This window comes from Ricinus communis, chromosome 8 (assembly GCF_019578655.1).
Source record: "Ricinus communis isolate WT05 ecotype wild-type chromosome 8, ASM1957865v1, whole genome shotgun sequence".
Lineage (NCBI taxonomy): Eukaryota > Viridiplantae > Streptophyta > Magnoliopsida > Malpighiales > Euphorbiaceae > Ricinus > Ricinus communis.
Window position 1 is genome coordinate 15,311,273 of NC_063263.1, and position 18,215 is coordinate 15,329,487.

At 32.7% G+C, this 18,215-nt stretch overlaps 2 protein-coding genes across 7 annotated transcripts; one reads left to right on the forward strand and one right to left on the reverse strand.

Moving 5' to 3' along the window:
- The first annotated feature begins 5,106 nt into the window (after positions 1 to 5,106).
- On the forward strand, positions 5,107 to 12,331 carry LOC8275246. 6 transcript variants are annotated; one of them, XM_015722105.3, is made up of 6 exons: positions 5,108 to 6,022; positions 6,463 to 9,366; positions 10,390 to 10,443; positions 10,736 to 11,066; positions 11,419 to 11,507; positions 11,604 to 12,331. In XM_015722105.3, exons 1-4 carry the CDS (start codon positions 5,570 to 5,572, stop codon positions 10,991 to 10,993), a joined length of 3,669 nt encoding a protein of 1,222 aa, XP_015577591.2. In that variant the 5' UTR covers positions 5,108 to 5,569; the 3' UTR covers positions 10,994 to 11,066; positions 11,419 to 11,507; positions 11,604 to 12,331. The 6 variants fall into 6 exon arrangements, with proteins under 6 accessions (XP_048233933.1, XP_015577591.2, XP_015577592.2 ...); XM_015722106.3 differs by having other exon boundaries at positions 11,879 to 12,331; XM_015722104.3 differs by having other exon boundaries at positions 5,109 to 6,022; positions 11,419 to 11,522.
- An 869-nt stretch (positions 12,332 to 13,200) lies between these two features.
- LOC8275244 (cation/H(+) antiporter 10) lies at positions 13,201 to 16,522 on the reverse strand. The gene is made up of 3 exons (XM_002523679.2): positions 16,034 to 16,522; positions 14,901 to 15,899; positions 13,201 to 14,813 (listed from the first exon to the last, which is right to left on the reverse strand). Exons 1-3 carry the CDS (start codon positions 16,286 to 16,288, stop codon positions 13,695 to 13,697), a joined length of 2,373 nt encoding a protein of 790 aa, XP_002523725.1. The 5' UTR covers positions 16,289 to 16,522; the 3' UTR covers positions 13,201 to 13,694.
- Positions 16,523 to 18,215: the final 1,693 nt, after the last annotated feature.

Genomic DNA, 18,215 nt, shown 5'->3' on the forward strand with positions numbered 1-18,215 from the left:
GTGAAAAATCATGTTATGGGTTCTTTCAAGAACTTTGCAAGCTAATGACGAGTCGGCCTCGCTAACATAGACTTATCGCTCGCGTCATTCCTTTCTTTTGTGTTCTTTGTCTACCCTTAGTGTCTAAATCGATTCGATTTTGATTTTTGTGATGTGAATCTTGGCAACTTGTGACAAGACCCAACATGCAAAATTAAAATGAGATTTCCAAGAAAGCTAAATTTGAACTTTGATAACCTTGGCTCAAAGATAACTTGTATCTTGAACCTTGGTATAAGAAAGATTGTTGACGCCATACTCAAGAAAGGTAAAAGGTGAGTGATAAGTCGATGTTGAACGCCACAAAAATAAGTTCGAAATTCTTTCAAAGAACCAAGTAAAAATAAATCGCACAAATTTATTTAACTCAAAATATTCATTCACCTTGATTAATGTGGCTACATTTAGTTTATATAGAGAAAAGAATAAACTAATTAGGAATTAACTAAATGAGATGCTAAATAAAAGTTTCCTAAATGACAAAATAAGCACATTGGTTGAATAGGCAATCTTTACGAAAGAAGATTTGACTAATCAACTAAAGATATTTTCCTAAATAAGGAGATATGTTGTTGCCCGTTTAGTTTCGTCTTTAGAAAAGTGGCACCTATTAGATTTAGCACGCACATAAGAGGCGCCTAACTTGGTTTCTTCTTGAAGGAAATTCGCCCCCCTTTTCTTCTTGTGAATATTTTGGCCAAAAACTAGTTTTTCTCAAGGCCCAACATGTTGAATTAGGTTATTGAGTAAGCCCATTTAAGGCCGCTTTCATTTTCTTATCCGTAGCTCTTATAATTGGACCTTCTTTGATGAATAATGGATCCTTTCAACTTGCAATTGGACTTGGAGTAAAATTTGACCCTTGACTTGAAGTTGGATTGATAGGAAATCATCATTTTAGCAACCATACACCCCAATAACTAATGAGTTATAATGCATATGGAATGCAAGAAAACACCCTCCAATTAAGATGATTCCAAAACCCAAGGATCTCCTCAAGTGAAGTTAGGGAAAACTAGTTCCAACAATGAAACTAGCACTTGAATTCAACTCCAAACGTCACAAACCAAGTATGATTTGATAAGTCAAGAATCAAACACAAGATTTTGGTTAGAGAATGCCACAAACTAAAAATAGTTTAATAAGTTCAAAATTCATGCAATAATTTAAACAAAAACACTCACAAAAAGCAAACAAAGATTATCATTCATCAATTCTATTTCTAACAATTATGATCCTCTTACTAGGGTAATCACGTGCATAATGACCATGTCCAAGACACTTAAAACACTTCAAGCTTCTAGATTGATTAGCTTGATTCTCAACTTTGATTTTGCTGTCTATTTCATTTTTATTTTTATTTTAGTTATTTTTTAATAAAATAATCGAAAAATAATTAAAAAATAATAAAAAAACAATCACATTATAAATTCAAAAAAATTAAAAAATAGTATTAAAAAAATATATTTACATAACAATAATAATAGTTTTTATTGTATTTAAGGTACTTCTCAAAAAAATTCTAAACTTTAATCCTAATATAGAGAAAATTTATAACATTAATGAATCTGCTATATTATTTCTTTTTATATTTTTGGCTATGAAAATAACAAATATTATTAATATTAAAAAATAATATTTTTTTACATTCACAAGAGAACAAATTTTATATAAATAAAATTTAGAAAAAATAACAAAAATAGCCATTTTTTGGCTTTTTATCAAAATAATGATATTCTTTATTTTTATTTTTTTATATTAAAAATACGATTTTAGTTTTTTTATTTTTAATTATTTTTAGATAAAACAGCTGAAAATGAATTAGAAAATAACTAAAAAATAATCATACCGTAAACTTAAAAATATTTAAAAATAATATTTTTTTAAAAAAATATTTATACAATAAAAATATCGTTTTTTATTATATTCAAGGTACCTCTCAAAAGTTTTCTAAAATTTAATCCTATTATATAATATTTTTCTCTCCTTTTAATTAAAACTGTGTGCTACTCGGGACGGTCAACTCTTTTTTAGTTTTATTTTTAAATCTCAAATGACATAAGACAATTGTCTTTAATTTCATAATAAAAATTCATTTAATTCTAAGTAAATAAATAAATAAAAAAGATATATACTTTTCTTTTTGTTGTGTTTGTTTGGTTTTAGTTCCACCCATTATAACTTGCTTTATCTTTGTATGCCAATTCACCCTAATTGTCATGCTGCACCACGAACAACCTCTTCAATGATTAAAATAAATATTATTAACTTTAAGTAATAATAAAAATTATTAATTTAATAAGGCTATAATATTTTTAATTTATATTTTAAAATTAATATAAATTTTATCTCACTCTATTTCTCTCTTACTTTATTAATATTTTTACTTATAATGAATAAGTCTGAAATTAAAAAAATATATATCATTAATTTTTCATCAATTTTTTAAAACTACACTTAACTTGAAATTTAAGAAAATATTTCTTTAAACCGGAATAAACTAAATGGGTTGTGCATAGGATAGCAGTTTCGATAATATGTAAAGTCTTTAATTCAGCTATTGAGACTAGTAGTTAGCTAATTTCCACCTAATAACTAAATAAAATATATTAAATTAGGATTTAATATTAGTTGTTAGTGACTAATTAAATTAAAATAATAGTTGAATTAAATTTCTTTAAAATCTTTTGGCTAACTGGTGATATTATTTTTATACACAAGATAAAAATATTCTTTTTATTCATTATTAAATTATTCTCTTTAAACTGTGTTCTTTGTTTATAATGTGTAACTTTTTATATTTATTCATAACACATTGATAATTTTATTAGAGCTACAAACATATTTTGCACACTTGAATTTTGTGTATTTGGTCACTTCAACATCTTAATTTTCGATATAACTTAATAGATATCTAAATTTATTTTTTTATAATATTTAAATACTTTTTGACAATGTGGTTTCATTCAATACTTCCACGTATACTGTTTATATTTTTTTAAATATTATAAAAAAATAAAATTTGAGTGTCTATTAGATTAAATAGAAAACTAAAAAATGTTTATTAAATTATAAAATAGAGTTCGAATATTTATTAAGTTAAACTAAAATTTAAAGTGCTCAAATCTGAATTACTAAAATTCAGGTGTTCAAATATTTCATAAGTGCACTTCTATGTATATCTTGACATGCTACTTTTAATTAATATCTAGAACTAATTTACATATATACATATAAATAAGGAAAAAATTTGCTAAACAAACACAAAAAATACATAGTTTATATTATAATATCTTTTTATAATTGTATATTTAATTCCCATTATTATATGTAAATATTTATCTTCATAATACTTTTTTTTATATTTTTATTTATGTATATTATATTTAAATATAATTTATATCTATATTAGTCATTTTGCATACTAACAACAATAATTAAAAATATTTAGAAATACTTATATAAATCAACTTTCAATTATCGACTATTCGTTATCAGTTATCAACTACTAGCTATCAGTTGCACTAATCAACTGAATCATATAAGCACATAACCAAAATTCAGTTCTTTAGTTGGAGTTTCAATAAGCTTGTTAACTCCTTTTTAGATAGGCATTATGATAGCTTGGTCCTAAAATGGTAGTTACCTCGACTAAATATAGTGGTGCCATAATTTAGTTCAAGCCCCGAATTTCATAATTAAATTGATAAAAAATCAACCTAAAATCGATCAATTCCAAAACCGAGCTTGAATCGATTTGAAACCAACCGGCTCTAGGGCAGTTCTCTTTAGACAGAATCGACAAAAAAGGATTAAAAAATTATAAATTAATAAAGAATTAAATTAATATTAAGAATTAATGTTATAACTATATAATTAATATTTAACAAATATATAATTGATATTAATATACAATTAATATTAATAATATTAATAAATTTTAATTTTCTTTAATATATCTGAATCGACTGTACTAAAACTATAAATCAGAACTGGCTAATTTGAAAATCGTGCAAAAAACTGCCTCTTCTAATGGCCATAAAACCAATAACCTGTTAGTTCATAAATAGTGTCCATGCCTAATTAGCTACTTAGAGCATCTCCAATGCACTATTTATATATGTCAAATTCTTTATTGTAAAGAATCCTATCATAAAATAGCACTTAAACACACTCTTTATTTTTTAAATATAAAATAGAGAGTCAAACTTCACTCTACTGTATATTTAATAAATGTACTACAAGTTTCTATGTATTTGACTTAACTGATATTTGTAATTTTTATTTTTCTATTGATAAAAATTTAAAAAAATAAAAATAAAAAATAAAATTATTAATATTTTTAAAAATAAAACAAGATATAAAATAAAATATAAAGAGTCTATTGGATTTAAATAAAATATTTTATTCTTTATATATAAATATTACTTAAAATATTCTTTATAATGGAAATTATACCCTTTAAAATAAAGAACACTATTGAAGGTGCTCTTACAAACTTAATATTGCTTTCGGAAATATTGGTGTTAGAGCGGTGGTGTAAGTTCTTTTAGAGAGGTAACATTATTTATGTTAAGTAGACAATATTGAACGATAAAATATGTAAAGTTACTTTCTTACAAAGAGCAGGTTACAATTGTGTTAGAGCATCTCTAACGAATTCTTTATATATTAAATTTTTTATTTTAAAAAATTATATGATAAAATGTATTCCAATACACTTGGCATGCTCTTATAAGCTGAAAAAGAACCATAGAGAGCTTGAGTCCATAACAACTCGCAAAACTTCAGAGTTGGAATATTCGTGTTACATTATATTTCGTAAAAAGAAAAAAAGACAATAAATTAAGGTACAATTTTATAAAGTAAATAAAAAATAAAAAATAAAAAATAATAATTTTAGGAAATAACATAAAATATATTAAATTATTATTACGTTTACATATTATTGGCAGATTAAATTAAAAATTGCTGAAAAGCTTTAAAAATATTTATCTTTTAATTATTACCTTTTGAAACAAAGACTATATAAGTTCAAAATTTTATAAAATATTCAATGCCCTTCAAAAATATCCATCTAAATAAGCTGTTAGATATTGCAGTAGCCTTGGTGAATACTGCAGCTCCCCTTGATTATGATTTAAAAGTATAATGTTGGCTCCGAAACCAATTATTACGAATCTTTGGAAAACCACTCTTTTTTTTGGTAACCATCATTTTCCTCGAGGTGGTTTTTGTCTTCTGGGTTTTTACTCGTTAAGATTTTCTTGAATACAATTTTCTTGAATAAAGATGTCAACTTTGTTTGCATCTTCTGAATGAATCTCATCTCTTTCTTCTCAACATAAAATTATGGATTTGAGTTAATTTCACAAGGAGAAACCAGGTTATTTCATCAAGAAAACACTACATTGTCTTCTCTACCCTGTACCAAACTAAAGCACCAAACCTTTTGATGCTAAAAACCTCCCTTGTAACTCTATGAATTCTCTTCTCCTCCTCATTAATTCCTAAAAACCCATTCCTCCTCATGGACTCAACCAACCCGAACCCACCTTCCGTGCGGGTCCTGACTCGTCCTCCCACTCCTGCACCCTCACCAGATACTCAACCATTATCTTCCCAATCGCAAACCCAATTGTTTCCTCGCTCTCGAGATGGCGTGATAGTAGTTGGGTTCATTTCGCATAACCCTGATCACTCTTCTCAGCTAATTAACCGCGTACTTGACTCCAATGTGTTCGGGTCGGGCCATCTTGATAAATTGCTGTCTATCGATAAAGAGGAACTGAAAGATTGGTTTAAGTGGAGGAGAATCAGTTATTATCATGATGAGGAAAAAGGGTTTTTATTCTTGCAGTTTTGTTCGATCCGGTGCCCTGTTGTTCATGGGTCTTCACGTTCGGGCTTGCTTCAGGATCTTGACTCTGTTTTGGAAGAGAATGAGTTTGAGGATCTTCAAGGGTTGCTTTTTATGTTCTCTGTAAGTTTATCTCTAGTTTTTTTTTTCTTAATTATTTATTTATTAATGGAAAGTTGAGATTATTTTTTTTTCAATTTTAGATTTTTCAACGTACAGGTAAGTAAAGTGGCATAGTGTCATAGTTTCTAATGACTGTTGTAAAATTGTAATGTGGGCTTGTTGAATTTTTTTAATGGGAATAGACGAATTATTGTTGATATGCGTTTTGTTGCTTAATATAGGTTAGTGAATTATATGCGGAGTTTATGGTCATGTGGTGGGCATGTTTCTGATTTGTAATATGTTCTATAGATGGGTAATTATCATTATCTGATGGGGTAAACTCACTACAGCTTGCAAATTCTGGAATGCTTGGATAAATTGTTTTGGTAGTTGCAATGTGATTTCAGATCTGATTATATGGATGATATATCTGATAAACAGCACAATTAGCAATGCAGGTCTGCCATGTAATTATTTATATTCAAGAGGGGTTGCGCTTCGACCCTCATAGTTTGAAAAAGTTTAGGGTGTTACAAGCGGCCAAGCATGCTTTAGCTCCATATGTAAGATCCAGAAGTACCCCACCATTGCCATCTAGGCCTCATTCTTCATCGGCTTCCTCTAAGCCATCCCCTTCTACTAGTTCCTCTCCGGGTAGAGGTGGCGGGATCATGAGCCGGAATGCTTCAGCTATTTCTCTCATGTCAGGTTTAGGTTCCTACACATCACTGTTTCCGGGAAATTGTACGCCAGTGATACTGTTTGTCTTTGTTGATGATCTGTTTGATATGCCTAATCCTAATTCTAATGTAGAGGAGTCAAAAGATGTCCCCTCCCTTAATCAGTCTTCTAGCATGAGTAGCGTAGCTAGGCCAAACTTACCCACAAAAGGTTCTGGTTCAGTTGTTGTGCTAGCACGTCCTGTTAATAAATCTGAAGGTGGCTTCAGGAAGAAATTGCAGTCATCTCTCGAGGCACAGATTCGTTTTCTTATTAAGAAATGCCGAACACTCTCCGGTTCTGAAAGTGGTCATACTGGTTCTAGAAGTGGAGGTGTTTCAAATTCTGCTCCTTTGTTTTCACTTGATGCTTCAAGGGCGGTTGTGCTGCTTGACAGATTACTAAATCAGAAAGGTGAATCTCTGGAGTTTGCTTCTGACCTTGTGGAAGATATTTTGAATGGAAAAGCAACCTCAGATTCTCTTTTACTTGAAAATCATAGCCAGAATGCAAACAAGGAGGAAATTGTATCTGTAAAGGAGTTCATTCACAGACAATCTGATATTCTGAGAGGTAGAGGGGGACTGGTCACTAGCGCCAACACTGGCCCAGCTACTGGAGTGGGTATGGTTGCTGTTGCTGCAGCTGCTGCTGCAGCCTCAGCTGCGTCTGGAAAGACATTTACAACACCTGAACTTCCGAGTATGGAAGTATGGTTATCGACCAGCCAATTGATTTTACAAGGAGTTCTCTCTGCAAAACGCGGGTGTATAGATGAACCTGAAGTTGGTAAGAGGAAATCTCGCCAACGAAATTCTGGTCCAATCCAAGTTGAAGGGTTTGGTCCAAGAGGCATGGATCCTTTGGATGTTGCAGTTTCTTTGCTAGAAAGTGGCAGAGGTCTGAATACAAAATTTTCAACTTTGTGGTGTGAAAGGACCCTTCCAACTGCCAAGGATGTCTATTTGAAGGACTTACCTGCTTGTTATCCCACATCACAGCATGAGGCCCATTTAGAAAAAGCTTTACAAGCTTTCCATTCATTGGTTAGGGGACCTGCAGTTCCCCTTTTCACAAAAAGGCTGGAGGATGAATGCACGTCCATTTGGAAATCTGGTAGGCAGCTATGTGATGCTGTTAGTTTGACGGGAAAACCGTGTAAGCACCAGAGACATGATGTTGGCAATGCTGAGAAAGAGTTGCTAAATGAAAGACCAGTGAAGCCGCATTCAAGTGGGTATTTTTTCCTTCATGCTTGTGCCTGTGGCCGCTCACGTCAACTACGATCAGATCCTTTTGACTTTCAATCAGCTAATATTAATTCCAGTTGCTTTCAGGACTGTGATAAACTGCTTCCTGCAGTTCAATTACCTGAGCAAAGCAATGTAGGACCTGTCCAGTCATCTTCATGGAGTTTGATCCGTGTTGGGGGGGCAAGATATTATGAACCTGCTAAGGGTTTACTTCAGAGTGGGTTCTCTGCCTCACAGAAGTTTCTCTTGAAATGGACAATAGTTTTGGAGAAACCAGTGAGCCCAAATGGTTTACCAGCCAAAACCATGAGACAAGGTTCTGTAATTAGACAAGGTATTGACTCACTGGCTGAAATTGATGCTAAGGTGGATGGAAAGAGAACTGGTGCCACAAGGTTGAACTTAGAAGATATACAGGGTGGGGTTGAAAATCAAGGAAAGCTGTTAGAAAATGGAAAAATTGGTGACAAAAAGAATAGTTTTGGTAGAGGTATTCCTAACTTCACAATGAGAAAACCTTTTTCTGAGGTTGTTGCTGGATCATCAACTAATGATTCAGGATTCCCTCCTCTCCAGCAGAGAAAACACCCTTCATCAGGTACAGAGAGAGGTGTAAAAACAAATAGGGCAAGAGATAGGAATGCAGAACATGTTCATACAACAGTTGATCAAGGATCCAAAAAATACATAGATACTATATCTGGTCAAGAAACCTTAAATAGAATATCCATCAGTGGTGAAATAGATGGTGATCCTTGTATACAGAGAGGAACTAATGTAGTTCCTATGAGCATTAACGGCGGTGAAATGGTTAAACTGAACCCTGCTTTGAAACATGAACTAGTTTATGTTGGTTTTGAGCATGAGTGCCCCCGTGGCCACCGTTTCTTATTAAGTCCAGACCACCTCAATGAAATAGGAGCTCCATATTCTTTACCTGAAGTTTCTCAAGTCCCTTCTGTGGAAACTTCAAACTATAATTTTGCAGATGCTCCATACTTGGGCAAGAATGGTGTTCATGCTAAAATGCATCGAAGCTCAAAGGGGGCAACAGTTACTGCTGCAAATAAAGTCAGGAATGTGGATAAGCAAAAAGAGACGGGGGCAAATGGTGCTCTACATGTTGATAGATTGATACAGTTCCCCAATGCAGGAAAGGAACATAATCACTCAATTATTAGTGAACAAAAGCACCTAGATTTTGTGAAAAATCTTGAACTGGACTTTCATTCTATTAGCCTTGATGATGGTGGAAGTGCTTTCTCCATGTTGAACAGAAACTTACCAATATATCTGAACTGTCCATACTGCAAGCGCAGTAAGAATAAGAAGGATTCGCAAAAGACTAAGTTTGCTGGTACAATATCACAGTTACTAAGGATTTTTTTGGTATGTAACACTGCTTATGCCCTTTCATTATTTCATCAAATTTTCTTGTACTTATGGAATTTCTGCCTTTTTTATATTTTGGGTTTCCATAGAGAAATTTGTTTCGGTCAATCTCAATGTGATATTATTAAATAACAATATGTCCTGGAAGAAAGGTCCTTTTTGATGCTTGTTTAACCTTGATAGGGAAATGTTACTTCATGTTTTCTATGATATTCTCTACTGAAAATACTTCTGGAGTTTGTCAGTATAGCTTAGTTCATAATGGCATACCATGGGTATAAAATCAGTTATAGACTGTGTAATCAAAGTGATAGTTGGACTTCAGTGCTAAGGGCTGTTGGAGCCTAGTAAAGCTTAGGAACTTTCCTAAGCAAAATGGAGGTGCGTAATTTGCATATCAAATGTTTCTATTTATATTGGTAGATTCTTAAGTTTTTAATGTAGGTCAAGGAGGTTGACAATTAGTAACAGGTGTTTAAAATATCGCAATGACTTTAGCAATTAAGAAGCACTTGAATCAGAAAAGATAATGATAATATCTAGTCTTCTGAACCTGTCTTCCCTCTTTCTCTCTCTCCACAAATATTTTATACAATTTCTCAAAACTGCTCAGCTGCTATAATAGTTCGAAGAAATGTTGTTGTTTACTAGTGGTTCACACACAGAGGCAGACTCTTTTGCATGTAAATCCCAAGCCTGGGTGCCTGCTTGGTGAATGCATCTTAACTTGGGGCTTAAGTGTTAAAACTGCCTCCAATGATGATGTGTAGATATTGACACATCTGAAATCCTGTTAGGTCTGAAATTAAAGTAGGAATGATGAAGAGTTAACATTGTATCTTCAATTTGATATGGTGTGCATTGTCTTATTTTACTTCAATTGAAATTTGCTAAATTAAATTGAAACTGAATGTTACTCATTTAGTGATTTGAGTGATTATAACTGAATTGTGTCATCTTACTGATTTTGTTTTCTTGTGACGAAGCTTTAAAATGCCTCCTATGTGGATCTAATTGCAGGTCACGCCCCCGTCTCCAATTGTATTAGCAACATGCCCAGTTGTACAATTTGAGGTATGTCTTCCTCTCAAGAGTGAATATGAGCTTTATGTTTATCTGTTTCAAAAAGAGTGCTTGATATACTCCAGAATTTGGATTTAATTAACTAGATTCACGGTTGAAGGTTTTAAATAGTATGTTAGTTTACATTCTTTCATCCTTGTACTTATCATCTTCTCTGACAACTACTTTTCAAATTGGTACTTTTGGTACTGATTCACACTCTCTTTGTCTCTTAATGTGATGACGTTGGCTATTCTTGTCGCATACCAAATTTCCTAACGTTTTAGCAATTTTTGCTCTAAAGGCATCATGCTTGCCGCTGTCAGTTGCAGACCGTGAACAAAAGTTGCAGTTCAGCCTTGGATGCCGTGTGATCCTACCACCTGAAAGTTTTCTTGCACTTAGACTCCCTTTCGTGTATGGTGTGCAATTAGAGAACAGGAGTCCTCTTCCTCTTAATGCTTTTGAACACCAACCAGAAATGACAGCTTGGATTGTGAAAGGCACAACACTGCAAGTCATTTCCAAGGGAAGCAGTCTGAAGGAGGAAATCCATACATAATCATCTCAGTTGTCCATGCCTTTGTTGATTTCATGGAAGTAAATTTTCTGTGGCTGGCCTTGACTCGACCAAGGTGAGGAGGCTTGGAAAATTAAGCAACTCTATAGTAAAAAATTTCAGGATTAAGTTTGTGATTTGCATGTTCCTTCTGTTTGGATTTTGGTGTTTTTCTTTTTCTTCTGCTTGAATTTCTTTCTTCTGCTTGTCTCCTAGTCAGCAGGATTTTCCTAAATGTCAACTTGAGCAAAAAGTTCTGGTGAATATTTTTTTAAGTCCTGGAAAGTTATCTCGCTCTCTCTAGAGATAATGACAAATAAAAGTTTTCTTTAGATTATTCCGTCCCAATAGCTCATTTCTTTCTGGAGGTCAGGCTCTGTCTAAAGCAAGTTAAACTGAATACTTATCATTGAATGTGTGTTTTGCAGCTCAAGAATTGAATGGATTGTGCTATATTTAGTGATTCATAAGCTGCAGGCTGAAAGCGCAGAAGTTGAGAGTGCTCTGCAATTGTCAAGTATCTTCTCTAATGGTTCATTCTCAATTAACCATTGTTTTTAATTTTTCTTATTTATGGGGTTACTTCTTAATTATGTATAATTATGACATCTAGGTGGCTGGCACTTTCGAGTGGATATTCCTGTTGCAATGCTATGCCTCTCTATCTGTGCTTGGACTCTGATGTTTCATGCTGATGAACAACTAGATGAATATATTTTCTTAGAATGATGTCTGTCTTGTGAATGACTTAACAGAGTGGTTCAGAAATTCTCTGTAGTAAAACTTTTGAGATGCTAGTTACCACTTTGGTAGTCCAGGAGTAAAAACAATTCCAATTAGGCTTTTTAATAGCAGTTCAATTAACAATTGTCCAATCATTTGTTTCAGGTGATGAACGTACATCACGAGATTTGATGCCGTATGCCAAGTGTTGGCAGCATATGTTTGTGGGACAGTCTACTGATCAATTTTAATTACTCCAGGATGCTCAGGAATGAATGGTGAGGCAACTTTCTTGATGAAAATAGAATTGATAGCAACCACAGGAGCAAAAACGAATACATGAGCAGTTTGAGATGGAAACTTCTTCTTTTAGGAAGCCTAATGAAGTAAGTCTCCATCTTCTGAAGCTCTATTAAACCAATCTTGGGCAATGAATAATTGCTGTGGTTGTTTGTGACGTTAGATTGCCCTGTGCTTGTATGGATGACATAAAGATATGATAAGGTAGTTGTTCGATTGGGTTGCACTATTTTGATTTTTGTGTTAGCAGTGACTCAATATGCTAAACAACATTTAAGTTTTTGTCATTAATTAGTGCATGAGACGGGTTTAATTTAAGTTATGTTACCTAGATTGGCAATCTAAGCCTAGAATGGTAATATACAGGCCACTTCCTGAAGGTTTGGCATTTCTTAACAAATCGCTGGTGAGGCCTGGATAACATAAATTTCTGAAGTTCTGATTATGCCTTTACACGATCTCCAAGAGAAATGAAGTTAAATTGGTTTATTTGGATAGCCAGTTTCCCTAGTATGAACGATATCGTTGCAACAGCTAACCCTACACTGCTAGTGAAGATAGAAGTGATCTTTAGTCTTCTTGGGGAATTTTTTTTTTCTTTTTTCGGTTGCATCGAGTGGCTATGCTTCTCCCATCGTCATATAGAAAACCTTGATCCCCACTACTTTAAGTCATGAACTGTCCTTTTAGAATTAGAGCCGTTTACTGTACATAGCAATGGAGCGGAGTCTCAAACCCACAGTTTATCTCTCATGTGTTCTGACTGACCGATTAGTTGGATGAGGTTAAGGACATAAAGACAAATGAATCTTCTTCGTTAGGGTGAGACGCATCAACAAATCTAATGATAGAAGTTACGTTGTCAGGCTTGTGAACAAAGGCAAGAATTCGGAGCGCAGATTTAGGCTTTAAACGCATAATGTTCCTTGCCTGATTGCCTGCATATTTTCCTGAAGGATCATAGAGCCATTTCACAGTCATTGCAACAAGGATTAACATGTTCAAAATCAACAAGGAGAAAAGCTCTTCACTTATTATCTGCAAATTTTCACGAGGAAACCAATTAACATGTTACCGACCTCGTTATGAAATAAATCCACAAAATTAAGAAATTTCCATGTAAATAGAGAATCACAATGAGGGCAAAGATTAAAGAGTCAACTAATGGTATCAGCCAATACAATGAAGGTAACGAAAAAGCTACCAATTTGGCTCCAAAAATCAAGAATATAATTGTCCTATAAAATTTTAATGTTCCAAATTTAATTATTATGAGGGTAAGATCCGCCCTCATCACTAATGTAGCGACAACTATCCGAATAAAGACTCCATCAATAATTACCAAATAATTTTAAAACTATTTATCCTCTTTTATTCTTATTTTTTGGTTGATTATCACTAAAAAAATTATGTCAATATTTATCTTTTCTTTAAATCAAAATTTATTAAATTTCTTTTTAGGATCTCCCTCTTCTATATCAGTATAAAGAGGGCTGCAGAATATTTTTGAAACATAAAATTGTTGTAGTACATTTTGGGATTTAATTGAGTTTTATTATACAGATGACTAAACTTCAAATGCTAATTTTTCATTTTTGCTTGTAGATAAATGATAAAAATATTGTATAAAAGAATAGTGTTAAAAAAGACAAAAAAAAAAAAAATGATGAAACACTATCATCTATTCTAGCCTCTTAATTTGCTTTTGTTGTTGCACCACTAAAACAGAAGCTTTTATATCCAAATCCTTGGAAGCAAAAAAGTCTCCAATAATACCCAACTCCGGAAGTTCACTCCATAGTGATAGACCTGCCGTTTGAGGGGAAGCGATGTCATATCGTCTTCCTAGCAGGAAAACATCATAATCATTTGCCATTGCCCGAATTATCAGTACGGTCTCAGGTCCGTCTCTCACCGCATGTTCTATGTACGCTATGCCTCCATTGCTATCATCATCAGCCCTTTGCTTGATATCTTCTAACAGCACGGCATCTACCATTCTATCTTCAGATGCAATGAACATGTCTCTGGCGGTGAAATGGACAACTGTCAGGCTTGCATTTGAGTCCCTAGCCATGCGTTTCGCTAGAGTCAGGGCCTCGCGATCATCTTTCCCTCCGAAGAAGAGCATGCACAATGAAAGGGTTGGTGACTCTGATGGCGCAATGCGTTGTCGTCCAAGCCTGCCGCGGTCGAAAAAGATCCCCACTGAGCATGGGGCTTTGTCAAGGACTTTGCAGTTTAGGGTTCTTAGATATCTATCCTCGGATTCGACGTTTCCATGGATTGACCATTTTCGGTGGAGTGGGATTATTATAAGGGAAGTGAGTTTGTCAAGAGCAAGAGTGCAAATGTCCTCGTGCATTAATTCGTACATAGACATTGCTGTAAAGAATTGCATGGAAACAGCGCCCCAATTGTTTTTCTCGTACTGGGTGAAGGCATGGATGACATTTTTAGAGCTAGAGTTAGAAATAACCTTCTGTTTTGAGTGGGATATCAGGAATGGGGTAGATCTACCAATTAGCTTGATTAGGTGAAGGACATAAACACCAATTGGATGGTCTTTTGAAGGGCCCGAGGCATCGAGCAGTCTTATGATGGATTTTACATCATCAGGTCTGTGGACACAAGCCAGAATTTTGAGCTCCGAATTAGGTTTTAAACTCATAATATTTCTTGCCTGATAGCCTGCATATTTTCTTGAGGGGTCATAGAAGCTATACACAAGGAGCGGAAGAATGGTTGCATTTAAAAAAATGGATAAAGCTACGAGGGAAAACACTTCTTCGCTTATCATCTGCCATAAATATAGAGGAAATTGTCAACAGCAGGTGCAATTGATATTGCAGGAAAAGAGAGGGGAAACAAAAGAAAGAATAGTTACCTGCAAATCCCTGTAAACGACACTCAAGCTTAGCTCTACGATGCCTTTGTAATTCAGAACGACGGAAAGCGCCATAGCATCGATCAGTGGCATCCTCGCTAACAATGCAGGTAGCAAAGTTGCTATCAATTTGAGTGAACAAGTCACACAAATTACGGTTACGTATTTCCTTAACTTGGTATATTCAGATACGACGAGCCATAGATCGGCCCTCATCATTGATGTCGCGGTTAGGATTTGGAAAAGAACATCCAGGGTAAAGGGCTCGAATTTTTCTACGAGAGCAGATCCTAATGGAGCTCCAGCTGGTGTAGCTAAACCAATTATAAATGGACCCAGGTACTGAACCTGATGAAAGTAGTTGAAATATGCTTCAGAGCCAATGGCCAGTGCCATGATTATGTAAATGTAAGTCTCATTGACAGGCTTCCTTTCTGGAGTTTTTCTAATTATCCAATTCATTGCAGGACGGAGTACGAATACTGCGACAAGAACAAAGCCGAGGATAGGTCTAAAGTTCTGAACAACTCCTACCCATGTACCTGTCTTTACCAAGGATAATGTTATTGTCGTAGATATGCCTAACAAATCACCAACTAATGCTGATGACAGTGATAACCTGCCAAGTTCTGAGTTTGATATTTTGAGCTGATGACCAATCAGGTAAGCAGTGACTGGAAAGCTTGTCATAGCATGGATTAAAATGACACTCCAACTTCCGAGAAATTCATCTTCCGTTTTAAACTCTCCTCCATGGGAATTCTGAAACGTTAGCCCAAATATTAAAGGTGCTGTCACTGATAAAACACCGATAGACAATACCTTATGTCCTGCCCTGAGTACCATCCCGACATCCATCTTCACCGCACCAAGAAACAAGAACATGTTATAACCAAGTAAAGCTAATGTCGTGATTATATCTTGGGCTTCATGAGGAAAAACCGAATTCTTCATAAACTCATATCTTCCAAGAAATGTTGGACCAAGACATACGCCTGCCTGTATCACAAAAATCATTCCTTTTATATCCATGCGAGAAAGCAAGAGAAGTTCAAATTTGAACCACAATCAAACATAATTAACCCAAAAAAAAGAAAAAAGAATGAAAGAATTAATATAGCAAGAATACATACAAGAAGGCACGAGATGAATAAGGAGGCTCCAAAAGGCTTAAGCATGAAATGAATTGCGTTGGTGAAAATGAAAATGAGACCCATCTGCAGCTCCAGAAGAGGCAATGTGTATGTTAAGAAATCTCCAGGTGGTTTTGGCGGATTCACCATCCCACGAGAATTGACATTGGGAGGTATATTTAAGCAGATCAATGTCAAATTGTCAGATTTGAAACCTGTATAAAGATATTGATCAGGAAAATTCTTACTGTCCATTTTGGACAGGGAATGATAGAAGCAAGGAATAGGATCAAGAAAATGAATGACAATTAATCAAGACAAGAAGAAAGAAGCATACAAGAAACACCCTCTTGATCAGTCCTTAGAGTTGGGTATAAGGATTATATAAGTTTTAGAAAATAGAACTTGTTAACTAAATTCCAGTAGTGGCTAAAATGTTATGTGGGCAAGTTGTAAGTCTTGACAATATTTAGACATTTGTAAACTGAGTTCAGTTTGAGTATATGTAATGCCACCCTTTGTTTCCTATTTAATTAAAACTCTACACCACATAAAATCAAGCTATGCCTGAACCTGTTGGACTATATAATAAAGCATTAAATTAGATTTTTTGCAAACGAAAAGGTGTTTTTCTAGTTTTCTAATACCTGTAATCATCCTATAGCCAACATATTAATTAGGTGATGGAAATCATACTCTTTTAAGATTAATTTCTGGCTTTTGCATTAATGATATGTATTCGTTATTGTAAACATTTTCTGTTTTTTTATTGGTTAATTGCTTTATATGTGTTTTTTTTTTCTTATATATGTGGGTGTTAGAGAGATTTCAGCCTAGTTGGAATCACTTGGTATACCTCTTGTCTTTTTCTTTAAAGTAGTTATGTTTGATAATGTTATATTCCCTCCATTTTATACTAATTGTTATTCTTTTTAATATATCACTTGAATTAAAAAAATTTTAATATGTTTAATTATAGAAAAATAATAATTATACGAGACTAAATTACCATCCTATAAATGTTATCAAAATTTATTATACCTATTACACAAAGATAAAATTAAAAAAAAATATTACAATAGATATGTATAAACGACAAACAATTAGAATTTTTTTAATTTAAAAAAGAGAATTTAGTATGGAACGGGTAATCTTTTTGAAAAAATTAGAGATTCTTTCATAAATATCTTAAAAAAATTTATTTTTTTCAAAATTACTGTAATTTGAAAAATTATTTAAAAAATATGTTGATATATGTTTGGTATGTTTTTTTTATGAAAGATATGTTATTGGAAATTTGATATATGTTGTTCTAATTTTTACGGTATTTAATTTTTGGTATGTGTTTAGTATATGTCTCATATATATTTAGTATCCATTCGATAATATTAATTTAGTTGCAGGTTAATCTATTGGAGAGCTGGATATATATATAACTAGCATCTAAAACTATTTTTTGGTATCTTTTTCATATATTTTAGTATATATTTCATATATATTTAATATATAACTAGTATTTAAAATTATCTTTTTGTATCTACTATAGTATATGTTTCAATACATATTAGGTATACATTTGGTATATAATTAGTATCTACAACTTATTTTTGAAATTATATTTTAGTATCTATTTTATATTTTTTGGTATCAATTTCACATATTTTAGTATCTATTTAGTGTAAATTTAGTATACATATAATATATTGCTAGTATGTAAATTTGCTATGTCAAATGTTTTTAATAATTAACTCGTATTTGTAATATCTATTTCATATATTTTGATATATATTTAGTATATATATTTTTAGCAAATCAAAATAACAAAATTACAAATAAATTCTTTTTCTTCTTAAAATTATATGGAAAATAATATATATATATATATATATATATATATATATATATATATATATATATATATATATATATATATATATATATTAGTATCTGTTCATATATGTATACTATTTCATATATAATATCAAGCCTATAAGTACCATACTCATTAAAACCATCATCAGAAAAAAAATATTATTTAGGATATTCATTAAACACTTTAGGTGCGTGTTGAAATATAAGTTGAAATCATTTATTTCTCAATATTTTCTAATACTAGAAGGATGAATTATTATATTTTTTATCAAATTATTAAATTCCAACATTTTAAATACACAATCGATAA

Excerpts from the sequence above, each read along its gene's own strand:
- LOC8275246 (XM_015722105.3), top strand. The coding sequence starts at position 5,570 with ATGGACTCAACCAACCCGAACCCACCTTCCGTGCGGGTCCTGACTCGT. Across the intron at positions 6,023-6,462 it reads GGTTGCTTTTTATGTTCTCT|GTCTGCCATGTAATTATTTA; the intron begins GTAAGTTTATCT and ends TTAGCAATGCAG. Across the intron at positions 10,444-10,735 it reads GCCCAGTTGTACAATTTGAG|GCATCATGCTTGCCGCTGTC; the intron begins GTATGTCTTCCT and ends TTTGCTCTAAAG.
- LOC8275244 (XM_002523679.2), bottom strand. The coding sequence starts at position 16,288 with ATGGACAGTAAGAATTTTCCTGATCAATATCTTTATACAGGTTTCAAA. Across the intron at positions 15,900-16,033 it reads TATTCATCTCGTGCCTTCTT|GCAGGCGTATGTCTTGGTCC; the intron begins GTATGTATTCTT and ends TTTGTGATACAG. Across the intron at positions 14,814-14,900 it reads TCGTTTACAGGGATTTGCAG|ATGATAAGCGAAGAAGTGTT; the intron begins GTAACTATTCTT and ends TATTTATGGCAG.